General features: G+C 42.0%; 1 protein-coding gene across 2 annotated transcripts in view; it reads right to left on the bottom strand.

The window, feature by feature from the left end:
* Positions 1 to 23,421, bottom strand: part of pnpt1 (polyribonucleotide nucleotidyltransferase 1, mitochondrial) — a 67,302-nt gene that overhangs the window by 16,105 nt on the left and 27,776 nt on the right. For both annotated transcript variants that reach the window (XM_067989030.1, XM_067989029.1), the window contains exons 13-17: positions 20,223 to 20,325; positions 18,144 to 18,214; positions 4,819 to 4,855; positions 1,047 to 1,113; positions 867 to 956 (exon numbers count right to left, since the gene is read on the bottom strand). In XM_067989030.1, the coding sequence (XP_067845131.1) occupies positions 867 to 956; positions 1,047 to 1,113; positions 4,819 to 4,855; positions 18,144 to 18,214; positions 20,223 to 20,325 (368 nt within the window). The remainder of the gene's footprint in view (positions 1 to 866; positions 957 to 1,046; positions 1,114 to 4,818; positions 4,856 to 18,143; positions 18,215 to 20,222; positions 20,326 to 23,421) is intronic.

Here is a 23,421-nt window from a genome sequence, read left to right on the forward strand (position 1 = left end):
GTTAGATAATTCTGCTGGAAAACAAATACCTTGAACTGGGTAAGTTTAAAATTTATTTTGTCCTTTTGAAATGCCAGTTATTAGGGGATGTTTCACAAACAGGATTTTAAGGGCTTTTCATGAAGGATTCTTTTAATTACACATGACTAGCTTCATAAGTCCTATATAAAACATTTGATAAACTGCTTCTAAATAGGCTATTACATCTGCCTTCTCTTCGCCCCAAATTTTCCTTAGGTCGTAATTTACTAAATGGAGTGCATTAAGGTGGTTTGCTAAAAACTAATTAGATTTAATCATCAACTATAAAATACACTGTTATAGAAAAGAGTGTAATATCACATTTACAAATTCCAAGACAGAATAAGTTTATATTTGTCACCAACATTATTTCCTTTAATTCCAACCAAAATTTCACAATTGAGTTGCATCTTGTAAAGAAAGACTGAAATCACGAAGCTGTTAAATACCATCAATGGTGCAATGCTATGGCAGTGGGGACACAGATTTCTTCTCTCTAACTGCTGAGTTTGAGATCGCAACTGCAAGGCTGTAATAACAGCTAAGCAGAAGATAAGTATCTTCTCAAAGGAAGAAGGAAAAATTGGCAGAAGTTGTTCCTAGGCTGGTGTCATCTGCCTCTTAATGGTCAGTTCAGATTAGTTGCTCACCTCTCTTAGCCAGAGAACATGCAGAATTGGATGAGGAAGACTTAAAAAAAAACCTACAACTCATGCAAATAAAGCAAAACAGGGACTTTTAAAAATTTGTTACTTTAGGTGGATTAAGGGACTTAAAAGAAAGGATTTAAAGTAAACATAATGTGCTATCGAGGAAATTCATAGCCAATCCATTTGATCACTTACCATTAGATTCTAGCACTTCTGCTGTTACTCTTATTGTAAATGGAAATTCTTTTGGAACCACAGGTTTCAATGCTTTTTCTGCAAGAGCACCTAAATTTGATGTAATTTTAATAAATTAATATAGCAAAGTTAAAACCATTGTGTTTCTTTGAATTAAACTGAACAATTCATCCTCCTCACCATGGCCAAGTTCCCTCCTATTTTGACCAATTAATTTTCCAATCTCATTAGTTGCATAAGGTGGAAACTGAAATAACAAATATGATGTTAGAAGAAATAGGACAAACATACTTTTTAAAAAACAAAACTACATAATTTTGTTCAAAGCAAACATATCAGGAGATATAAACATCAAGACATCGTCCCCACTCCCGAATTCTGAAATCTTTTAGGCTCTAGCACATCAATTCAACACCTCAAGGTAACTGACTGTTTTATTTCTGCTTGACTACTGACTATATAGTACTATTGAATTTGATATTATCCTCTACTTGACATGTATATGCTGTAATGTGTTAGCTATTAACAGTAATTTGTGTTTAATGGACACATGCGCAAATATTTCAACCAGTGGAATGACAGTGATGTATGATTTTAGCAAAAGCTGGAAATGCATTAACTGATTACATGTACAGTGATATTATTTGTTGGAAAGGTGTAACTAGGCTTTTATTACATCACTTAAAAGCACTCTCAAATACTCAGTTAGCTAATTCTTAATGACACATTATTTGTAATTAGTGTTACTAATTAGAAGTATATGGATTATTTCCCCATTGTTTTCAACTACTGACAGTGGTAATGGCATGTATATTTACAGTGATGAACAAGTATTCAGCTCAAATTACTCAAATATCCATCAATGAAGTTCTTACATTCTTACAGGAAACATGAAAAATCGGATTGAGTCCTAAATCAAGGTTCTGGATGGACGTAGTAGCCTTTTCTCATTCCAACAGTAACACCTCAAATACTTGTTCAGCTATTCTTTTTAGGAAAAAGGGGAGTGCTATTCTGTACTTACTCATCTTCAGTGCCGTGTGCTTAAATTTCTATCCTCATTATTTTGGTTTCAAGTGAAGTATATCCATTAGGATTGTGAAACCATTTAATAGAATCTTATTAAATTGCAATGTTAAAAAAAACCTCTATAGGATTTATAGTTCACCCTACAAGACTTAAGCTTTATTGATAAAATTACTGCAATTTTGATTCCTACCCATTAAGTGGTTTATTTCCTCCTGCTCTTTTAGGTCCCCTACATTAATTCCTAGTTGAATAGGTCAACATCTTCAAAATGTTCAAACTTGCCCCCATCTGATGCCATCTCTACTACTCCCAGTCCATTTTGTCTTCCCCTTGGAACTTCGGTTGTGTTCATGCTATGTCGAAGAAAGATCATTCCCTTCTGCACTTCCAACCACCATATTATTGCCCTTATCTGCATTTTCTAAAGTTATGCAAGCTGCTGATGTAATGCTCGATTGCTACTATGGTTTTCAGCATGGCCATTTCTTTGATGATCCTGCCTGTTATATAGCTCTGGAACTCTGCTCTTCAAGACATGCCATTGACACATCTCCAAAGCCATGAGCTTCTAAACATTTGGTATTCCATCAAAATTATGTTGATGGATATCTAATTTCCTCTCAAATCAATCAAAAATCAATCTATTTGCACTCCAGTTCATGTTTCATTCTCTCTCTTTCTAGCAAGACTGGGGTTGCTCAGAGCTCTGTACTCTTTCCTACTCTGTCTCTTCATTGACCTCCTACACTTAGTCACTTTTTTGCTGATGGTTCCAGATTGCAGCCTACAGCTGATAAAAAGTCAAAAATAAAATTATAAAGAGCTGCACTTCCTTTATTAGCCAGTGCTTCAGACTATTAAAACATTCCTAGTTCATAGATTTGGACCAATCACAACAACACTTGCATTTATATAGCACCTTTAATGTGGTAAAATGTCTCAAGCACTTCACAGGAGCATTATCAAATAAAATTTGACAATGAGCCACATATTAGGGCAGGTAGGTAGGTTTTAAGGAGCATCTTAAAGGAGGAGAGAGAGGTAGAGAGGCAGAGGGGTTTAGGGAGGGAATTCCAGAGTTTAGGGACTAGGAGGCTGAAGGCACGGGTGCCAATAGTGGAGCGATTAAAATCGGGACTGCGGAAGAGGCAAGAATTGGGGGAGCGCTGAGATCTCGGAGGGCTGTAGGCTGGAGGAGGTTACAGAGAAAGGGAGTTGTGAGGCCATTGAAAATAAGGATGAGAACTTTAAAATCGAGGCGTTCCCAAACCAAGAGCCAATGTAGGTCAGCAAGCACAGTGGTGATGGGTGAACAGGACTTGGTACGAATTAGGATACAGGCAGCAGAGTTTGATAAGCTCAAGTTTATGGAGGGTGGAAGATGGGAGACCAACCAGGAGACTATTGAAATAGTTGAGTCTAGAGGTAACAAAGGCATGGATGGGGGTTTCAGCAGCATTTGAGCTGAGACACGGGCGTAGATGGACGATGTCACGGAAGTGGAAGTAGAAGTAGACAGTCTTTGTGATGGAGCGGATGTGCGATCGGAAGCTCATCTCAGGATCAAACAGGACGCCAAGGTTGTGAACGGTCTGGTTCAGCCTCAGAAAGGGAAAGAGACGGAGTCGGTGGCTAAGGAACGGAGTTTGTGGCAGGGACCAAAGGCAATAGCTTCGGTCTTCCCAATATTTAGTTGGAGGAAATATTTGCTCATCCAGTGTCCACTGTCTCTCTCCACATGAGAGACAGTGGACAGACTCCTCCACTGTCTCTCATTTGTCACATTGTCGGACAAGCAATGTGACAAATGAGAGACAGTGGAGGAGTTGAGCGAGGTAGCAGCGAGGTAGAGCTGGGTGTCGTCAGCGTACATGTGGAACCTGACGTGTTTTTAGATGATGTCGCTGAGGAGCAGCATGTAGATGAGAAATAGGAGGGGGCCTTGATAGATCCTTGGGGGACTCCAAATGTTAACGGTGTGGAAGCGGGAAGAGAAGCCATTGCAGGTGATTCTCTAGCTATGATTGATAAATCAGAATGGAACCAGACAAGCGCAGTCCCACCTAGCTGGACGACGGAGGAGAGGTGTTATCACAAAGATAACAAATGATGGAACAAGGAAAATGCATGTTCTAAAGTAACAAAAAAAACTACAAAAAAAGTGTATGTATGAATGAATGGATTGGCTAGACCAAAACAAACATCTTCATCAGAAACTTTGCACTTTAGCCCATGACTCCATCCCCCTTCTCGGCTGCTCACTCAGGTTAAAATGAATGGTTCAAAACTTTGGTGTCCTGTGTGATCCTGAGCTGAGCTTCAAAATTCACATCTGATCTATCAAGAACACCTTCCTGCAATATTGCTCACCTTCACCTCAGCTTACCTCCCACTGCTGCCGAACCCTAATTTGAGCCTTTGTCATTTCCAGGCTTGACTTTTCTAATGGGAGACTGCACAAGACAACAAGGTCCAGCCTACAGAAACTCCAACTTATTCAGAATTTTGCCATCTGTATCTGATTTTGCACTGAGTCCTGCTCACCTATCACCCCTGTCCCTACCGACCTCATTGACTAATCTCCAGGGCATTGATTTCAAAATTCTATTCCTTGTGAAGAAATGTAAGATTTTAGGTCACCCTACTTCTGCAACCCCCTCCAGCCAGAAACCCAGCTTGTACCCTTCACTCTTCTGACAGTGGCGTTCAGTGCACCCCCCTCGCTCGCTATAAATATGGTGCAAGTTACAAATATCGCACTTTGATTCAGTAAAACATATGGTGAATCAATCTGTCAGTAAAACATACGGTGAATCAATCTGTCAGTCTTATTGAAAGTTCAACTTCAGACATGGTATATTCATGATTAATGCAAATTGAAGCTTAATGCAGTAACTTGGAACACAGAAAAAGGTTACATTACCTCATAGTGCAACATGAAATTTTTTTCCTTCACTCCACTGTATAAGAAAAAATGGTAACATTAGTACAGGCAAAGCATGGTAACTCTCCACCAAAATTTGAAAATCACTTCATCTGCAGACAAGACAAGATACACTAAATGTCAGCTGTGAAGTGAACATTTTAGGAGTTTTATATCGTAATAAGCAAACATTCCATTGTGGTGGAAGGCTAAATAAACTCCTTTTTGCTCATGACAAATGTATATCTGCCAACTCCCCTGGTTTGTGCGTGGGGCCCATAACTTTGACACTGCACCTAAAATTTCAGAGAATTTATCATTTTGCAAAACCCTATAATACTTAATGCCATAAATTTTTAATTGTAAACAATTTTACAACACCAAGTTATAGTCCAGCAATTTTATTTTAAATTCACAAGCTTTCGGAGATTTTCTCCTTCCTCAGGCAAATGGACTATAACTTGGTGTTGTAAAATTGTTTACAATTGTCAACCCCAGTCCATCACCGGCATCTCCACATCATAAATTTTTAAAGCATTCAACATAGGAAACAAACAGGAAAATGTCAGTTAGCCCAACAAAACTTTCCTTTTTGGTTAATCTTGACTTTTCCGCCATATCCCTGAATCTTTTTCCAGAAACAGGTCTTGTTGTCTCTTGAACTAATTTGTACCATTTGCTTCAATGGCAATCCTCAATAATTTACTTTACCATCTGTGAAATAGTTGTCCAATTCCCAATTTATTTGATTTTTTAAATCCTTAGATTATATTCTTTAGTTTTTGAACTTGTTGCCAGTCTGAACAATTTATCTGGATCAAATTTATCAATCCCCTTCATAATTTTAAAATCTTCTATTAGGCCACTTCAAAGACTCATTTTTTCCATTGAGAATGAGCTCAATTTCCTTAACAAGATCAAAAAATAACTGTGGAAGAGGAAGACTATTTGGCCCACTTGATTGCATCCATTCAAAGAGACCGTACAGTGCCCCCATTACGGCATCCAATTGTTTCGTACATTATACCAGAATTTTTCCTCTACTACTCTGTCTGGGAGTCCATTCCTTGTGTTCATCTCTGGTCCTTGCAAACTACCATCCCATCTCCAACCTCCCTTTCCTCTCCAAAGTTCTTGAACGTATTGTCGCCTTCCAAATCCTCACTTTTTTTTATTATTCGTTCATGGGATGTGGGCATTGCTGGCAAGGCCAGCATTTATTGCCCATCCCTAAGTGGTGGAGAGCCGCCTTCTTGAAATGCTGTAGTCCGTGTGGTGAAGGTTCTCCCACAGTGCTGTTAGGTAGGGAGTTCCAGGATTTTGACCCAGCGACGATGAAGGAACGGCGAGTATTTCCAAGTCAGGATGGTGTGTGACTAGGAGGGGCAAGTGCAGGTGGTGGTGTTCCCATGTGCCTGCTGCCCATGTCCTTCTAGGTGGTAGAGGTCGTGGGTTTTGGAGGTGCTGTCGAGGAAGCTTTGGTGAGTTGCTGCAGTGCATCTTCTGGATGGTACACACTGCAGCCATGGTGCCCCGGCGGTGAAGGGAGTGGATGTTTAGGGTGGTAGATGGGGTGCCAATCAAGCGGGCTGTTTTGTTCTGGATGGTGTCGAGCTTCTTGAGTGTTGTTGGAGCTGCATTCATCCAGGCAAGTGGAGAGTATTCCACCACACTCCTGACTTGTGCTTTGTAGATGGTGGAAAGGCTTTGAGGAGTCAGGAGGTGAGTCACTCACCACAGAATACCCAGCCTCTGACCTGCTCTTGTAGCCACAGTATTTATGTGGCTGGTCTGGTTAAGTTCCTGGTCAATGGTGACCCCACAGGATGTTGACGGTGGGGGATTCGGTGATGGTAATGCCGTTGAATGTCAAGGGGAGGTGGTTAGACCCTCTCTTGTTGGAGATGGTCATTGCCTGGCACTTGTCTGGCGCGAATGTTACTTGCCACTTATCAGCCAAAGCCTGGATGTTGTCCAGGTCTTGCTGCATACGGGCACAGATTGCTTCATCATCTGAGCGGTTGCGAATGGAACTGAAAACTGTGCAATCATCAGCGAACATCCCCATTTCTGACTTTGTGATGGAGGGAAGGTCATTGATGAAGCAGCTAAAGATGGTTGGGCCTAGGGCACTGCCCTGAGGAACTCCTGCAGCAATATCCTGGGGCTGAGATGATTGGCTTCCAACAACCACTACCATCTTCCTTTGTGCTAGGTACGACTCCAGCCACTGGAGAGTTTTCCCCAATTCCCATCAACTTCAATTTTACTAGGGCTCCTTGGTGCCATACTCGGTCAAATGATGCCTTGATGTCAAGGGCAGTTACTCTCACCTCACCTCTGGAGTTCAGCTCTTTTGTCCATGTTTGGACCAAGGCTGTAATGAGGTCTGGAGCCGAGTGGTCCTGGCAGAAACCCAAACTGAGCATCGGTGAGCAGGTTATTGGTGAGTAAGTACAGCTACAACACTGGCATCTACCAGACAATGTGGAAAATTGCCCAGGTATGTCCTGTCCACAAAAAGCAGGACAAATCCAATCCGGCCAATTACCGCCCCATCAGTCTACTCTCAATCATCAAAGTGATGGAATGTGTCGTCGACAGTGCTATCAAGCAGCACTTACTCACCAATAACCTGCTCACCGATGCTCAGTTTGGGTTCCGCCAGGACCTATAATTAGTTGGTCTCTCTCTTTCTCCCTATTTAAACAACGGTACAACGTTAGCAGTCCTCCAATCCTCCAGCACCACACTTGTAGCCAGGGAGGATTGGAAAATGATGGTCAGAACCTCCGCTATTTCCTCTCTCGCTTCTCTTAGCAGCCTGGGATACATTTCATCCGGGCCTGGTGATTTATCTATTTTCAAAGATGCTAAACCCCGTAATACTTCCTCTCTCACTATGTTTATCCCATCCAATATTTCACACTCCTCCTCCTTAACTACAATCTTTGCATCGTTCCCCTCTTTTGTGAAGGCAGACACAAAGCATTCATTAAGAACCATACCCACATCTTCTGCCTCCACACATAGGTTACCTTTTTGGTCTCTAATAAGCCCTACTCTTCCCTTAGTTATCTTCTTGCTCTTTATGTATTTATAAAACATTTTTGGGTTTTCCTTAATTTTACTTGCCAGTATTTTTTCATGCCCTCTCTTTGCTTTCCTAATTTCCATTTTAATTTCACCTTTGCACTTTCTATACTCCTCTAGGCTTTCTGCAGTATTGAGCTCTCGGTGTCTGACATAAGCTTCCCTTTTTTGCCTTATCTTACCCTGTATGCTCCTTGTCTTCCAGTGGGCTCTAGTCCCACCCTTTTTCTTTGTGGGAACATGTTTACTCTGAACCCCTTGAATGCCTCCCACTGCTCTGACACCAATTTACCTTCAAGTATCTGTTTCCAGTCCACTTTTGCTAAATCACTTCTCGGCTTAGTAAAATTGGCCTTTCCCCAATTTAGAACTTTTACTCCTGTTCTATCTTTGTCCTTTTCCATAACAATGCTAAATCTAACTGAATTATGATCACTACCACCAAAATGCTCTCCCACTGATATTCCTTCCACCTGCCCAGCTTAATTCCATAAAACTAAATCCAGAACTGCACCCCTCTTGTTGGGCTTGCTACGTACTGGCTAAAAAAGTTCTCCTGAATGCAATTTAAGAATTCTGCACCCTCCATACCTTTTGCACTGATTGTATCCCAGTTAATATTAGGGTAGTTGAAATCCCCTTCTATTACTGCCCTATTGTTTTTGCACTTCTCAGAAATTTGCCTACGTATTTGCTCTTCGATCTCCCTCTGACTGTTTGGGGGTCGATAGTACACTCCCAGCAGTGTGACTGCCCCTTTTTTGTTCTTTATCTCAACCCATGTGGCCTCATTTGACAATCCTTCTAACATAACATTGTTCCAGATAGCCGTAATTGTTTCTTTAACCAATATTGCCACCCCACTCCTTTTACATCCCCCTCTCTATCTCATCTGAAAACCCTGTGACCAGTAACATTGAACTGCCATTCCTGCCTGTTTAAGCCATGTTTCTGTAATAGCTAAGATATTGTACTTCCACGTGTCTATCTGTGCAGTTAGCTCATCTGCCTTATTCACTATTAACTACGCCATGTTCTCCGCAGCCTTCAACATGTCATCAATGACGACGAACACCTCGCTATGGCCATCCCCACACCTCCACTACTCGCCTTTAAACAGCCACCCAACCTCAAACAGACCATCGTTCGCAGCAAATTACCCAGCTTTCAGGAGAACAGCGTCCACAACACCACACAACCCTGCCACGGTAACCTCTGCAAGACATGCCAGATCATCGACGCGGATACCACCATCACACGAGAGGACACCACCCACCAGGCGCATGGTTCATACTCCTGTGACGCGGCCAACGTTGTCTACCTCATACGTTGCAGGAAAGGATGCCCCAGAGCATGGTACATTGGCGAGACCATGCAAACGCTGCGACAACGGATGGGCGGACACCGCGCAACAATCGCCAGACAGGAGGGTTCCCTCCCAGTCGGGGAACACTTCAGCAGTCAAGGACATTCAGCCACCGACCTTCGGGTAAGCGTGCTCCGGGGCGGCCTTCGAGACACTCGACAACACAAAATCGTCGAGCAGAAATTGATGGCCGGGTTCCGCGCCCATGAGGACGGCCTCAACCGGGATCTTGGGTTCATGTCACGCTACACGTTACCCCACCAGCGAACAAATGTTATCTGTTTTTAATATTACGGGTCAATTGCTGTCTTTTCCTTCTGGATGTTTCTATGTTTCTGCCTCTCTCGCTCTGTTTTTTTTAAAAATTGGCATCTCCACATCATCTGTTTTTTTAGTTCTGGCCGTTTGTATATCCGGTGGCCCTGTAGGTAACACCTATCTGTCTGAACACTTTGGTTGCCTTGGCAACGGGCAGTTGAGGGGACTGTCTGTGATCACCAGGCATTGTTCTGTGATTTATGAATGCGATAGGTTCGAGGATTTCATTTCCACATTCACCTGAGGAAGGAGGAAGCCTCCGAAAGCTTGTGGATTTTAAAATAAAATTGTTGGACTATAACTTGGTGTTGTAAAATTGTTTACAATTATTCACTATACTCCTTGTATTGAGGTAAAAACCATTAAGCACTGCCAAACTCCCTTGTTGTCTATTTTCTAACCTTTGTTTCCTCTGCCTTCCAAACTCACTTACTAATTTTCTTCCTTCCATTTCCAGCTCTGCTTCTCTCCCTTTTGAATCTACACTCAGGTTGCCAACCCCTGCCAAGCTAGTTTAAACGCTCCCCAACGGCACTAGCAAACTTCCCCGCGAGGATATTGGTCCCAGCCCTGTTGAGGTGCAACCCGTCCAGCTTGTACAGGTCCCAGGAATCTAAAGCCCTCCCTCCTGCACTCTCTCTCCAGCCACGCATTCATCTTTTCTATCCTCCTACTTCTATGCTAGCGCGTGGCACAGAGTGTAATCCGGAGATTACTACCTTTGAGGTCCTGCTTATTAATCTCTTTCCTAACTCCTTAAAATCTGCCTGCAGGACTTCATCCCTCTTTCTACTTATGTCTTTGGTACTGATATGGACCACAACCTCTGGCTGTTCACCCTCCCCCTCCAGAATGTTCTGCAGCTGCTCAGTAACATCCTTGACCCTGGCATAAGGGAGGCAACATACCATCCTGGAATCTCGTCTGCAGCCGCAGAAATGCCCATCTGTACCCCTAACTATAGAATCCCCTGTCGCTATTGCTCTCCTGACCTTCCCCCTTCCCCCCCCACCCCGTACATCTGAGCCACCCATGGTGCTGTGGACTTGGCTCTGGCTGCACTCCCCAGAGGAACCCTCTCCCTCATCAAAACTGAATACTGGTTGAAGAGCGAGATGTCCTCAGGGGACTCCTGCACTACCTGCCTGGACCTCCTTGTCTATCTGGCGGTCACCCAGACCCTCTGCGCTCTCTCAAGCGGTGGGGTGACCACCTCCTGAAACATGCTATCCACGAAACTCTCAGCCTCGCAGATGCTCTGTAGTGACGCCAGCTGTTGTTCATGCTCCGAAATCCAGAGCTCGAGCTCCTCCAGTTGATGACATTTCCTGCACCTGTGGTTGTCCAGGACACAGGAAGCGTCCTGGAGTTCCCATATGGCATCAGGTCCACCAACTCCTCAAATTTAAAATTCTCACTGCTTTAAAATCCCTTCATGGCCTTGCCCCTCCCTTTCTCTGCAGCCTTCTCCAGCCTTACAACCCCCTTCCCCAAATTCTGTTCTTCTGAATCCACCCCCCTCCATTGGCAGCCTTGTATTCAGCCATCTAGGTCCGAGGTTCTGGAATTCCCTCTCCAAACCCCTCCGCCTCCTTAAGCCTCTCCCTAAAACCCCCCACTTCGATCAAACTTTTGGTCACCCCTCCTAATACGTCCTTCTTTGTCACAGAGTCCATTTTTCACCTGATTACGTCTCTGTGAAGCAAGTTGAAACATTTTTATATTAAAGATGCTATGTTGCATTCTGATATTGCTGTTTGTGGGAAGAATTTCCTTATATAAGTCTTATATTTACCTTTTACTAGTTTGAGCCTGTATCCCGTTGTCCTATTCTCACAATTTAGTTTAAAATAATTTTCCAGATTTACCTTTTTCAAACCTGTACTATCTTTTATACCTCTAAGATCACGTCAAACAGTCCTTTCAAAGCTGAAAAGCCAACATTACTTGAATCTTTTTCCATAATTCACAAATGACATTTTCTTTTTCAAATATTTATCCATTTTCCTTTTAAAAGCAATTATGGATTCTGCTTCCACCACCGTTTCTGGTGCGACATTCTACATCTTAACAACCCTCTGCATTAAAAGACTTCTCCTATTCAGAACAAAGTTCCATTGATTAATCAGTACCATCCTGGCCTGAAGACAGTGGATCCAAGTATTCTTTCCCTTTTTAATTATTTTGATACTATTTCCTTATTCTGCTCTCTCTCCTCTTGAATCAGGATGTAAACTTGTACATGGCAGGACTGCTTTTTGTCCCTCTAACAGTGCATACCACTGCTATAAGTTGACACCTGAGAAGAGGTAATCTCTTTCAATTTAGGACTGTGTCAGTGGTTTTTGTTTCCCTCTAATCGGAGTTCCAGCACTCATATGAGACGATCCAACCAGTAGCTAGATCAGAAATTGGCAGTATTCACCCAATGAGTGCAGACAGTCAAGGATGGGAGCCAAACTCAATTGAGTTCAGCTGCTAATAATGTGGTCTACCACCTTTCCACATTATTTTCAAAGCTACATTTGATATGACGTACAATCAATTCCTCAATAAAGATTAGTGATTAAAAAACCTTAGCCATTAGCTGAGATTATCCTTTGGAGAATTTGACCTTTTTACGGTCTGATTAGAATGTTCAGGGAATTGCTTTCACATACATTAATCTTAAGCAACTTGCTCTTAAGTAATGTGTATATAAAGGTTTCCATAGTGAGAGCAGGCTGAATATTTGGTTCTGTACCAAAAACCAAAATTGAAAAAAAAGGAAATTGGACAGCAGTGACGCTGCAGCATCAAATCAAGTGATATTAAGGTTGCGGCGGGGGGGGGGGGGGGGGGGGGGGTGGGAGGGGAAGAGAAAGAACGGTGGAGCAGAATAGAATGGTTATAGTTATAGGGGATTTGATAAAAAGGGAGATAGAAGGTATCCTCTGCAATAACGATCGAGAGTCCAGAAGGATGTGTTGCCAGGATAAGGGATATCTCGAAGTGACTGGAAAGTAACTTGGATAGGGAGGGTGAAGAACCAGTTGTCGTAGTCCAGGTTGGAACCAATGGCATAGGAACAAACAGGGAGGAGGTCCTGCTAAGGGAGTATCAGGAGCTAGGAGCTAAATTAAAAAGCTGGACCTTGAGGGTGGTAATATCCAGATTACTACCAGAGCCATGTGTTAATTGGCATAGGGATAAACAGATTAGGAAAGTAATCGTGTGGCTCAAAAGACTGGTGTGGGAAAGAGGGGTTCCATTTCATGAAGGAGCTATACCATTGGGACAGGCTGCAACTGAACCGAGCTGGGACCAAGGTCCTAGCAGAAATAAATAGGGCTGTTGAAAGGACTGTAAATCAATAAAGTGGATGGAGGGTTCGGGTAGAAATAATAGTAAACTAAAGATAAGAATAAGAAGGGATGAGAGCAAAGGTCAGAGTACAAAAAGTGATAATGATAATATAAATGCTCTGGGTACAGAAAAGGTTATATGAAATAATAATACCTGATAAAAAATAAGAACATATTAAATTGCTGTTATAACAACGTACTGAGCATCAGCAACAAAAAGTGTGAGGTCAAAAAGTTTGAGAAAACCACCGTCAGGGCATATTGGCAGGGAGGGGAGTTAAACAAATAAGCATTCTGTACAATAATGCATGTAGCATAAGGGATAAAACAAGCGAGTTAGAAGCAACAATTCAGCTTGAAGGGTATGATGGAGTAGCCATTAGAGAGACCTGGCTACATGCTGAGCATAACTGGGAGCTAAATATTCCAGGCTTTAAGAACTTTAGAAAGGACAGGGAAATTGAGAAATAAAAACAGAAAAGGTTGGAAATACTCAGCAAGTCAGGCAGCATCTGTAGAGAAAGAAACAGGAGTTAACGCTTCAGGTCGATGACCCTTCGACAGAACTGGAAGAAGTTGAAGATTATATAGTTTTTAAGCAAGTACAGAGCCAGGGAAAGTAGGGGAGGAAGGAGAGGGGAGCAAAGAACAAAGGGAAATTGAGAAAGGAAGAAGAGTAGCAATATTGATAAAAAACACAATTACAACAGTAGAAAGAAGAGATTTCAATAAGGGGGAGCAGGCAGTGGAAACAAATGGATAGAATTAAAGAACAACAAAGGATGCAAGACTCTTGTGGGAGTTATCTACAGACCTCCAGAAAGAAGTGATGTATTGGTGGGATGTATAAATATGGAGATCAGAGAAGCATTTAGCAAAAACAATGCAGTTATAATGGGTGATTTTAATTTTCACATAGACTGGGAGAAGCCGAACAACTCAAGTTGTAAAGGCAGCAAATTTCTAGAGTATTCAGGACAGTTTTCTGGAACAATAAGTTTTAGAACAGACAACGGAACGGGTCATACTAGATTTAATGGTAAGTAACAAGCCACAATTAGTTAACAATCTGACGGTATGGGAACACCTTGCCAACAGTGTCCATAATATGATCGAATTTGATACTAAGTTTGAGAGGAAGAAGGGAGAGTCACAAACCAAGTAAGGCAAATTTCAAATGGATGAGTCATAAATTGGCCACAGTAAACTGGGCTGAGCAGTTAATGGGTAAACCTACTGACAAACAGTGGGAGGTATTAAAAGAAGTATTTGGTATAATACAAGACCAGCACATACCTCTAAAAAGGTAAAAGCTCCACTTGTGGGGGGTTAAATTGGGCCATTTAGTGCCCGTTTTTTTTAGGCACTACGCAGCCAACTAAGCCTTGAAGATGGGGTCAGAGATGCGTGCGCACACTTCCGATGGGAAGTGCGCAGGATGCCATCTTGGTAAAGGGGTTTATGCGTGTGCAGCTAACAACTGCTGGCAGTATGCAGAGTTATGATGTGAATCAGTGTGCAACACTAATTTAAAGGGACCGCTGCTATTTTGGAACTCCACACTCCATCCAAAGTCTGTCTTAACCTCACACAGCTGAACATGACTTAAAGGGCATGAAGGACCCCCCCCCACCCCCACAAGTGGTATTAAAAGGGATTATGCAGGAGTTACAGGTTAGTTGCTGGATTATTCCTCTGGCTGCTGGTGCATTGGTACGTGTTTATGGAGGTTTCCTATACTTGGATAAAATTTCAATACTCTACAGGGAGTGGACTGGCTGGTTGACAGGCAACAGCAAAGGCACTGGCGGGGTGGGAGCAGGACGACTGTCATCCCGAGAGGGGACAGCAGGTTCGTGTTCCATGGAGCCACTGCCACATGCTGCCTCCAGTTATGCGCCACTTTCTCTAGCAAGAAAGAGGGAAGTGTGTCAGTGAGTGCGCTGCAAAATATTTGGGTGATGTGGCTGTCATGATTGAATAGCTACAAGTGTATGCGAGCTGTGAGCGTGAGGCTTGCAACAGTGCTAAGTGTGCGAGGGTGAGATAAAGCATCTGATTTGAACGGTTGAGTACGGACTGAAAGAGATTGTTGGTATTAGGGTGATAGGGGTGTGGTGAATTGAGCAGTGGATGAGGCTAGTGGTGCACTTCATACGATAGCCCACTTGAAGCTTGAACTCACTCGCCCTGACAACTTGTTTTGAATCACTGAACTTCTTCCTGTACTGCATTCATGTTCTTGGAGCTATGCTCCTGGCATTTACCTCCTCCGCTACTTCCTCCAACTGCCTCCTGCCCCACTACGGATACAGGATGCCTCTCCTCCTCTCCATCTCTTGCACCAAGGCCTCCAGTGCTTCATCAGAGAACCTTGGGACACATTCTCTCCCAGGCGCAGTCCTTCTTCAAAGTATCACAGCACAGATACAGTTTTGAAGCGACTCCCACCACTTCTTGCAGCCACAAAGCACCTTCCCTTTAAAAAGGTGCAGGCTGCCTTTAAGAAGCACGAGCCACTCGCGATATTGGGGGTCCCTTGCTGATGCATGCAGCCAATGAACAGCGCAGTTAGCGCTGGCTGCACACAGCAATCATTTAAAACAGCAGGCAGCACAAATGTAATGTTTTCAGGGATTATCCAATTTAACCCCTGTATAGTTAAACACCATGATCAACAAATGAAGTACGATATAGAATCAAGCTAGAAGTCTTATACTAATGCAAATAAAAGTTGAAATCCAACAGAGTGGAAGAGCTATAAAAAGCAACAAAGGGACACAAAGAAAGTGTTAAGAGGTGCAAAAAGAGAATATGAAAAAAAAACTTGCAGGGGATATCATAGTTACATTTTTTATAAATATATTAAGTGAAAGAATGGCAAAGGGGAATGCAGGCCCATTAAAGACAGACACAGATGATACTTTAAATCGACAGTAATGAAATGGCAGACTTGTTAAATGAGTACTTTGTATCTGCCTTCACAGTAGAAAAAGAGGATAAAATATAAGCGGCACAAGGGAAACTAAAAATAAAAGGAGGAACTTATTAGAATTAATATAAGTTAAAAAATGGGAGTGGAGAAAATAATGGGATTTAAGATGCACAAATGTCCAGGACCTGATGGTTTCCATCCCAGGGTATTAAAAGAAATAGGTGAGGAAATTGCAGATGCATTCGTCATAATTTTCCAAAGTTCTCTTAATTCAGGAATTGTGCTGTTGGATTGGAAATTTGCAACTGTCATTCCATTATTTAAGAAAGGTGGGAGAGAGAAACCAGGTAATTACAGACCCGTCAGTCTGACGTTAGTTGTGGGGAAGTTACTGGAATCTATCATCAGGGACAGAGTGACTAAGCACTTGGACAACTATGAACTGATCAGAGAGTCAGCATGGATTTGCAAAGGTGAATCATGTCTGGCTAATCTAGTTGAATTTTTTGATGAGGTCACTAACATGGTGGATATGAGTGTCTATGGATGTTATCTATATGGACTTTCAGAAGGCATCTGATAAGGTTCCGCACAAGAGATTATTAGCAAAAATCAAAGTGTATGGAATTAGAGGCAACCTTACGACTTGGGTCGTAAATTGGTTGGGAGGTAGGAGACAGTAGAGAACGTACTTTGATTGGCCGAATATGACAAATGGTGTTCCCCAGAGATCTGTACTGCAGTTTCAGCTTTTCACTATATATCAATGACTTAAATAAAAGGGATAAAGATTTGTATATCCAAGTTTGCAGATGATACTATGTTGTGAGGCACAGTAAGTTGCACAGATGGAGCAGGAAATTACAAAGGAACATATACAGATTAAGTGAGGGGGCAAACTGTGGCAAATGGAATTCAATGTGGGCAAGTGTGAGGTCATCCACTTTGGATTGAATAAAGAATCATCGGATTGGTTTGTAAGAGTAAGAAACTAGGAATTGTGGAGGAGCAAAGAGATTTGGGTGTCCATGTACACAGATCACTAAAAGCTAGTGGACAGGTACAAAAAGTAATCAAAAAGACTAATGGAATGTTGGCTTTTACTTCAAGGGGGATGGAATACAATGGGGAGGAAGTTATGCTTCATTTCTATAGAGCCTTGGTCAGACCCCACCTGGAGAACTGCATCCAGTTTTGGGCATCGTACCTCAGGAAGGAGGTATTTGCCTTGCAGGGGGTACAGCGCAGATTCACCAGAATGATACCAGGGCTTAAAGGATTATGAGGACAGGTTGCATAAACTTGGCGTGTATTCCCTTGAGTATAGAAGACTGAGCGGTGATCTAATCGAGGTGTTTAAAATGACAAAAGAATTCGTTGGGTAGAAAAAAAGAAACTATTTCCTCTGCTGGGGGAATCCAGAACAAGGGGACATAATCTTAAAATTAGAGCTAGGCCATTCAGGAGTGAAATCAGGAAGCACTTCCTCACACAAAGGGTAGTGGAAGTCTGAAACTCTTCCCCCCCCCCCTCAAAAGGCTGTGGATGTTGGGTCAAATGAAATTTTCAAGACTGAAATCGATAGATTTGTTAGGGAAGGGTACGAAGGGCTATGGATCAAAGGCGGTTAAATGAAGTTGAGGTACAGATCAGCCATGATCTAATTGAATGGCAGAAAAGGCTCGAGGGGCTGAACGACCTATTCCTGTTCCCATGTGGAGAAAATTGACAAGTTAACATTTCTGACCCATCTTCAAAACTCAGAAGTGTTAAACTTTATAAAAATATGATTACTGTGATCAGTAAATGTTACAGTTTACACAGGCTCAGGATTGAATCACACAGGTATACAAATATACTTGTCAGTTGGTAGCACATTTCAGCATTGACAGCCCTCTTTAAGACCCTTGACTGACAGACTTGTCCTCCTAAGTATGGTGCATAGAAGCACCAGGCTTTGAATAAAGTTGGGGGTGGGGGGATAGATGCGAGAGAAAAAAGCAACTTAGATTTAGGTACTTACTTCCTCACTCGAAAAATAAAACAATCTGAAACTATTACAAAGGGGTATTTTTTAAAAAATCCTGCCCTGTCCACCAACCCCCACCCCAAAAAAATGTTTTGGTGGAATTTTTTAATTTAGTAACCCGGCTAAAGTATTTTATAATCTCTGAATCTAACACACTGCACATTTTATACACAAATAGGTGCAATGCAATTTTTTCAGGAACAGTAAATCAAAACACACAGATGCATTTTCATGACTTACCTGATAAGAGTGGTGATAAGATCAGTTTTTACACTCGATTCTATAGAATCAAAGGTTACTGTACAAAGAACCTAGAAAGAAAGGAAATTTGTATGAAGACTATGTTTGTGGTACTTCAAATAGGAACATATGAATATAACATATATTTTGTTGCAATTTCTTGACATACGATTTTTGAATAACTATCCCAAGCATGAGCCTTGGCTGCTTGTCCATTCCCAGCAGTTTGGAACTAAGGACAATTGTAGCAGCTCTCCACTGTCCTCACTGAGATCAGCACAAACTGGGGATTGAACCTGGGAGCCTCATAGTTTCTATGGTTTAGTCAATCTGGATGAACTCACTGAGCCATTAAGAGAGTCAAAATAATGTTATGTTATAGTTCAAGGATACACCTGCAATGAAAAAAAAATTTTTCCTCTTAAAATTTTATTGATTGCAGCATCCATGTGGTTGATTTGGCTAAATTATTATGCAACAAAACATTTGCTAAAGTCAGTAAAAAGATTTTTTAACAATACAGATTGAACAGTACCTATAGCCTAATCCTGTATACAGTTTACTCATAATAATTCAAACTATTTTTTGAACTAAAAAATTCAAATTACCCACAAATTCAAATTAAGAACTTATTTAATACAGTAACAGGTAAGTCATGTCTAACAAACCTAGTTGAATTTTTTGAGGAGGTAACTAGCATGACAGATAAGGGAGTGTCTATGAATGTTATTTAAATGAATTTCCAGAAGGCATTTGACAAAGTGCCACATAAGACACGGTTAACAAAAATGAGAGTGCCTTTTATTGGAGGCAACCTACTGGTTTGGATAGGGAATTGGTTAGGAGATAGCAGACAGAGTAGGGATAATGGCTATAGACAAATTGGCAGGATGTGACTAGTCGTGTCTCCCATAGATCTGTACTGGGGCCCCAGCTTTTCACAACATTTATAAATGACTTGGATGAAGGAATAGAGCCGTATCTCTAAGTTTGCTGATGATACTAAGTTAGGTGGCACAGTAAATAGTGTAGACTGGAGCAAAAAGTTGCAACGGGTCATTGATTAAGTGAGTGGGCAAAATTGTGGCAGACTGAGTTCAATGTGAGAAAGTGTGAGGTCATCCACTTTGGATCCAAGAAAGATAGATTAGAGTATTTTCTAAATGGCTAGAAGCCAGGAACTGTGGATGAGCAGAGAGATTTAGGGGTCCAAGTGCAGAAATCACTAAAAGCTAGTGGATAGGTATAAAAAATAATTAAAAAGGCTAATGGAATGTTGGCTTTTATCTCAAGAAGGCTGGAATACAAAGGGGTGGAAGTTATGTTACAGCTGTACAGAGCTCTGGTTAGACCTCATCTGGATTATTGCATTTCATTCTGGGCACCGCACCTCAGGAAGGATATATTGGTCTTGGAAAGGGTGCAGTGCAGATTCACCAGAATGATACTGGGGCTAAAAGGGTTAAATTATGAGGATAGGTTGCATAGACTAGGCTTGTATTCTCTTGAATATAGAAGCTTAAGGGGTGATCCAATTGAAGTGTTTAAGATAATTAAAGGATTTGATAGGGTAGTTGGAGAGAAACTATTTCCTCTGGTGCGAGAGTCAAGAACAAGGGGGCATAACCCTAAAATTAGAACTAGGCCTTTCAAGGTTGATGTCAGAAGGCACTTCTTCACACAAAGTGTAGTGGAAATCTGGAACTCTCTCCCCCAAAAAGTGGTTGAGGCTAGGTCAGTTGAAAATTTCAAAACTGAGATGGACAGATTTTTGTTGGGCAAGGGTATTAAGGGTTATGGAACCAAGGCGGGTAGATGGAGTTAACATACAGATCAGTCATGATCTAATTGAATGGTGGAACATGCTCGAGGGGCTGAATGGCCTACTCCTGTTTCTATGTTCCTAATGCAACAAAGTGGAAATTTAGCACTCAAACAATTCAATTGTCATAATTCAAATTGAGTAACTTTGAATGAAGAGTAGAGTGTACATTAAAAATAAACATTACACAGTTGGCATGCACATATTAGCAAAAGTACTTTTCTCAAGGATGTAATTTTAGTTACGTTTATTAGTACCTGCGTCTGTCCCCTCTGAAACAATGCAGATCCATGAAGAGGCTTATACATATCAACTTCACAATTAATGTTCCTAAGAGATCCCAAATCTCTACCATCACACCTGTAATACAATGGAAGGTACTAAACCTTTGAAGATTTAAATAACATTTCAACTCCAAAACCAAGGTTACAACTTAGTTTTCTAAAGCTACTATGAATCAGTTCTTCATATTTTTCTAATTTTACTTGATAACATTCACTAAATTCAGGAGAACCATTTTTTAAGCTGTTACACGACAAAATACACAACTCTTTTCTGATAAATTCAACTGTATGCCAAGAGCTCAAAGAGTTAACCAAACCCTTTAGTAATGAAAGCAGCTGTTTGAATGGAGTGGGTGTGGCACTATGTTTGTACAAACTGTACTTTCAACTATGGAACCTGGGTTGAAATCCAGCTCAGACAAAACAATTACCTAAGGTCTTGTGTTACAAATTTGTACTTCCAAACACACTGCTGTTCAGTGTCAGCATGAGTGTTAATTTCTGCTGACAAATTAGCAAGTTCATGAACACCAAACAATGATGGTGCCCACAATGATTATTATTAAACCTAGTTTTGGAACCCTGTGGTGTTTTCTTTTAAAATTATTCTTCCCTTTTATTTTCTTTTTTTTGCCCTGGGCAACATTGGCTATGCAGTTTATTAAGAGTCAAAGCATATTAAGAGTCAACCATGTAGTGTGGGATTGGAGACTACATGTAGGTCAGACCAGTTGCAGGTTTCCTTCCCCAAAGGACAATTGTGAACCAGTTGGGTTTTTAATAGACCTTCAGCACCTTTCATGGCCACTTTTCTGGTGCCAGATATATTGAATTCAATTTCCCAACTTGTCGTGGTGGGATTGCTAGTCCAGCACGTAACCATTAGGCTACCATACCCCATCATATATTGTCAGTGCCACCTCATTGTAACACAAACTATTCCTTGGCCAAGTGCAAAAGCAGATGACCTCCCAAGTTACATGCAATGCCATTTGTAGATTATTTGGTAGAAGCTGTGCAAAAATGTTCTAAGGTGACACCCCACTCTCCCTTTATTTTCTGCACGTGAAGGGGTAGTACCTCACCTCTGCATAGTGTGTTCTGCTAGCTGACAAAGTCAAAAACAGGAACTCACATTTGGGGTCCTGAAGTCTCTAGCCCTATCCAGCAACTCACTCACAACCTATTAAAATAACACTTAAATTTTAAAAGTTTTAAGAAAGTCTTACCAAGTTCTCAGTGAATGAGCCCAGACCCAAAAACTCATTGGGCGCTAAATTGGGCCGTGTAGCGCCCATTGTTTCGGCGCTACACGGCCTATCCGACAGCCAAGATGGTGTCTTGGATGCGCACGCACGTTTCTTGCGTGACGTGCGCCAGATGCCATCTTGGTATAGGAGTTAGCGCAGGCACAGATAACAAACGCTGGAATCATGTAAAGTAGGGAGAAAATGGCTTCAGTGTGCAACGCTGATTTGAAGTGATAAGTCCCAAAATGGTGTCTAACGCTCAACTCAACGCACAGTCTTAACCCCGAACATCTGAACATGTCTTAGAGTGCCTGGAGGACCCCCCCAACCAGCGCTATTTAAAGGGACCATGCAGGATTTACAGGTTAGTGGCTGGATTATTGCTTCTGGCTGCCCAGATATTTGTAACTGTTTTTGGAGGTTTCCTAGACTTCAATACTAGAACTAGGGGACATGGCCTAACATTTAGAGCCAGGATGTGCAGGAGTGAAGTTAGAAAATGCTTCTACACGCGAAGGGTTGGAGACGTTTGGAATGCTTTTCTGCAGACGGCAGTTGATTCCAGCTCACTTGTGAATGTTAAATCTGAGATTGATAGATTTCTGTGAGCCAAGGGTATTAAGGGATATGGAGTTAGGTCACTGGTCCACCATGATCTCATTGAATGGTGGAACAGGCTCGAGAGGCTAAATGCCACTGCCACTTGCTGCCTCTTGACATGCACCACCTTCTCCTGCAAGAAAGCGGGATGTGTGCCTGGGTGATGTGCCTGTTATGATTGAATAGCTGCCAGTGCAAGTGGCCCGTGAGTTGTGGGTGAGTGGCGTGAAACAGTGGTAATGTGTAAGGGTGAGAGGAAGCACCTGATTGGAAGAATTGAGTACTGATGGAAAGAGTTTATTGGTATGTGGGGGATGGGGGTGTCGTGCGTGGTGCAGTTGGTGGGAGACGCCACTTGACAGTTGACCACTCATGTCAAAGCACTGAATTTCTTCCTGCATTGCATCCATGTTCATGATGCTGTGCGCCTGGCATTGACTTCGTCCCTCGTTGGCTCCCACTGTATTTTGAATATATGTCTGGAAGGCCCACCCCCCCGCGGATATAGGATGTGTCTCCTCCTGTCCAGCTCTTGCACCCAAGGTCTCTAGTGCATCAGCAGAGAACCTTGGTGCATGCACTCTCGCAGGCCTGGTACCAACTCAGATTGGCGAGGTCTAGCGTGCAGATTGGAGGATGTGGGATTAAATAGTGCGCAACCTTTATTCAATGTTTTAACATAACTAATCAGCGTGTAAACATAGGGATGGGATCCGCATCTGTGTTTTACGTGTGCGATGTCTGATCTCTGTTCAGATTCCATGCAGACAGTAAACTGCTATTTTCAGCAAATAACAGGTACCAGCTACCTTTAAGAGATTTCAAAGAAACATCCTCCCTTTAAAAGATTGAACTCCCTCTGGTGGTGGAAAGTGCAAATTGCATTGATTCCTCATGCAAGGCCTGGAAAGGAACGCTGATTGCAGGTAAGTGCTCCCTTGGGTCCAAACTTGCGTCCTGCCCGTGCAGGGTGGTAATGCGTTACCACCGCGCAAAATGGACCCTTATCGAATATTTCCCCCATTAAATTTAGCATTAATCAAACATATTACTAGAAGGCATAGGACAGAAAGACTGTAAAACACAGGGTACTTCCTGTGGGACCAATTATACAATTTTCATAACTAGTGACATGACCAATGAAGGTCTATATTGGGTCAGTAGAACTTCATGACGGCACACTGGTCTTTCAGCGGATTTATAAAATGTTTTATATTACTTGTATCACACTAGTTGTAGAACCACTTTTAAGACATTGCCATTTATAATGGCATACCATTACAGTACTTATGAGCCTAAATATGCCATACTTCAACCAGCGA

This window comes from Heptranchias perlo, chromosome 8 (genome assembly GCF_035084215.1).
Source record: "Heptranchias perlo isolate sHepPer1 chromosome 8, sHepPer1.hap1, whole genome shotgun sequence".
In the NCBI taxonomy this organism is placed as follows: domain Eukaryota; kingdom Metazoa; phylum Chordata; class Chondrichthyes; order Hexanchiformes; family Hexanchidae; genus Heptranchias; species Heptranchias perlo.